A 3510-nucleotide genomic window follows, 5' to 3' on the forward strand; every position below is an offset into this window, starting at 1 on the left:
CGTCCCCCCTTCCCTTCCTTCATTTCCTCCCTCCTCCCCCCTTCCCTTCCTTCATTCCCTCCCTCCTCCCCCCTTCCTTTCCTTCATTGCCTCCCTCCCCCCTTCTTCCCTTCCATCATTCCCTTCCTTCTTCCCCTTCCCTTCCTTCTTTCCCTCCCTCTTCCCCTTCCCTTCCTTCATTCCCTCCCTCCTCCCCCCTTCCCTTCCTTCATTCCCTCTCTCATCTCCCACTTCCCTTCCTTCATTCCCTCCCTTCTTCCCCTTCCCTTCCTTCATTCCTTCCTTCCTCCCCTCTCCTCCTCCTCTCATCCCCTCCCCTTGACCTTCAGAAAGGACGTCTGGATCTGCAATGTAGGGGGAGGGGGGAGGGGACGGAAGGGGAAAGAGGGAGTGGAGGGGTAGAGGAAAAAAGATAAGAGAGGAGAGACAGGAGTGGAAGACGCGGAAAGGGGAGGGAAAGAAGGGGGGGATGGGGGGTGGAAGTAGAGAGGAGGAGAGGGAGAAAGATGAGGGGGAGGGAGAAGGGGGAGGGATGAGGAGAGGGAGACAGATGATGGGGGGGGAGGAGAAGGAGAAAGAAAAGGAGGGGGAAAAAAGAAAAGAGGAGCTGGTCTGAGAAGGGACGAGGAGAGACAGAAGGGAGAAGGAAGGAAGAGGCAGAGAGAAGAGACGAAGGAAGGAGGAGGAAAGGAGGGAAGAAGAGGAAGTGGAAGAAGGAAAGAAGAGGAGGGGAGTGAAGGAAACAGTGATGCTTCCTCTTTTTTCTCTCTCTCTTTTCTACATTCCTCTCTTATTCTTTCCTCTTTACTCTTCTTCCTTCCTCTTAATCTTCGTTCTTCTCAAATGTCATTCGTCTTATCTTTGTAATTCTTATCTCCATCATCAACCATCATTATCATTATTATTTTTATTATTATTTTTAGTTTTATTATTATTATTATTATTATTATTATTATTACTACTACTACTACTACTACTACTACTACTACCAATCCATACTTCAATACGGTGACGTCACTTAAACCCCTTCAGTACAATGTCATTTAAACCCCTTCAGTACGGGCACGATCCTCCCCCCTCCCCCAACTCCCCTCCTCCTCCCCTTCCCCTCAAACTCCCCCTTCCTCTGCTCTAATCTCCCTCCTCACTCCCCTTCTCCTTCCCCCTCCCTCCCTCTACCTTCCCTTGTTCCCCTCTCCCCCCTCATCCCCTCCCATCTCACCCCTTCCATCTATTCCTTTTCCTCCCATCCCCTCTTCTACCCTCCCCTTACCCCCTACCCTCCCTTCCCCACCTCTAAGCACATTCTCCCCCACCCTCTCTCCCTCAATTCCCCTACCCTCTTCCCCCTCCCCCATTCCCAGTCTTCCCCTCCTTCCTCTTCACTCCTCTACTTTTCACCTTCCCAAATTTTGTCACCTTTCCTTCCTCACATCCCATCCTCCTCTCCCCTCCCCTCCCTCTCCCCTATTCCACAAATCCCTCCCTCTCCCCCCCCTCTCTCTCTCTCTCTCTCCCTCTCTCTCTCTCAAGCACTCGCCCTTGACATTTTCCTTACTCGGATCTTTCTCTTGGGATGCTGGTTCTCTCTCTCTCTCTCTCTCTCGTTTTCTATCAACATTAGCCACATCGCTTAGACTATAAAATCTATGTAGTTCCTGTACCACTGAAATTCCCCCCCTTCTCTCTCTCTCTCTCTCTCTCTCTCTTAGTATGGTTGCTTCAGTGTTTAGTAATGAATACAAAGAGGCTATTTTTGCTCTTTTTGACGTCACAGTACGCGACACTAGAGAGAGAGAGAGAGAGAGAGTAGTGACTAACGAAAGCACAGACAAGAAGTTTATGTACGGTAAATGTATTTGATGACAAAACACACACACACACACACACACACACACACACACACACACACACACACACACACACACACACACACACACACACACACACACACACACACACGCACACACACACACACACACACACTCTCTCTCTCTCTCTCTCTCTCTCTCTCTTCCATCACCACCAGTACAGCTAAAAAAAAAACACACACACCAAACAAGCGAGGCACAAGGCAGAGGTACCAGTTTGCAATCCACATTCACCTCAAGCCAAGTGGACGGGCACAGAAAACGTATAGCGGCAGACCAACGCAATCAGGATGCACGTTGATCGCTTGCACACTCCTAAAACAGTTGCTGGTCTCGTTCCTTCTAGAGATTCGTGGTGGGGAGCTAGGACAAGGCTTGTATTAATTTTTAGTCTCGTCAGTGCCAGTCAAGGTTGAACTGATTATTGTTGTCGCTGATTGGCCAAGGAGACTCGTTATGCAGCTTCTGTGGGTCTGTCCTGCATGTTCAGTTGTTCAGTTCAATATATACACCGTGTAGGGATCCGGCGCCCCCTTTCACTGCCTCAGGAAACGTACTAACCATCTGCGAAACCCATAATTGCAAAATATATGAATAAACACAGACACCTTAAGCGTGAAAAGGATTAATGTGGAAAATTGGTGTAGGGCAGAGGCTGATAACGCTAATCGCCAGCCCGTCAAGTGCATCTTCGCCTCCATAAAAAAGAAAATGAGGACTGATGCTGATGGCTGTGCTTCTGAGGTGGAGATAGGATTCCGGTGGCTGGGATGATGTGGGAATGCTGTGTGGCCCATTTCACTGGGTTGGCTGTGGGTAGTTCTCACAATTTCATGATTTTCTGTCTTTCTGGATCCTACCCCATCTCCTCTTTAATAGACGGGATGATGATGATGATGATGATGATGATGATGATGATGATGATGATGATGATGATGATGATGATGATGATGATCGTAGGTAAGGTGATGGTGATGATGAGAATGAAAATGATGCTGATGACGAAGTTGATTATGACGATGACGGAGGTGGCAGAGTTTATTATAGTTATTATCCTGACGACGATAAAAATAATAATAATAATAATAATAATAATAATAATAATAATAATAATAATAATAATGGTGTTACAGGTGCGGTGGTGATGAACGGGGGTGACGTGAAGCATACTGGGGGCTGCCACTGTGGAGCCATCAGGTTTGAGGTTCTGGCGCCGCCCATACTCACCGTTATCGACTGCAAGTAAGACGGGGAGGGAGGGGAGGGGAGGGGAGGGGAGATGAGGGAGGGGAGGGGAGGGAATAAAAGGGAAGGGAGGGGAAGGAAAGGAAAAGGTAGCGTGGAAAATGAGGGAACGAGAAGAGAAGAGAAGGGAAGAGAGGGGAGGGGAGGGGAGGGGAGGGGAGGGGAGGGGATGGGAGGGGAGGGAAGGGAGGGGAGGGGAGGGAGGGGAGGGGAGGGGAGGGGAGGGGAAGGAAAAGGTTGCGTGGAAGGTGAAGGAACGAGAAGAGAAGGGAAGGGAGAAGAGAGGAGAGGAGAAGAGAAGAGAAGGGAAGGGAAGGGAAGGACAGGGCAAGGGAAGGGAAGGGAAGGGAAGGGAAGGGGAAGAGAAGGGATGGGAAGGGAAGGACAGGACAAG

General features: G+C 49.5%; 1 protein-coding gene across 1 annotated transcript in view; it reads left to right on the top strand.

Moving 5' to 3' along the window:
- The first annotated feature begins 3015 nt into the window (after positions 1–3015).
- LOC145392214 (centromere protein V-like) overlaps positions 3016–3510 on the top strand; it is a 1798-nt gene continuing 1303 nt past the window's right edge. Inside the window, exon 1 of the mRNA XM_080266666.1 lies at positions 3016–3113. Coding sequence (XP_080122792.1) covers positions 3016–3113 — 98 coding nt within the window. The remainder of the gene's footprint in view (positions 3114–3510) is intronic.

The sequence above is a fragment of the Coenobita brevimanus genome, chromosome 21 (assembly GCF_032717465.1).
Source record: "Coenobita brevimanus isolate Jiangsu-jjx chromosome 21, ASM3271746v2, whole genome shotgun sequence".
Lineage (NCBI taxonomy): Eukaryota > Metazoa > Arthropoda > Malacostraca > Decapoda > Coenobitidae > Coenobita > Coenobita brevimanus.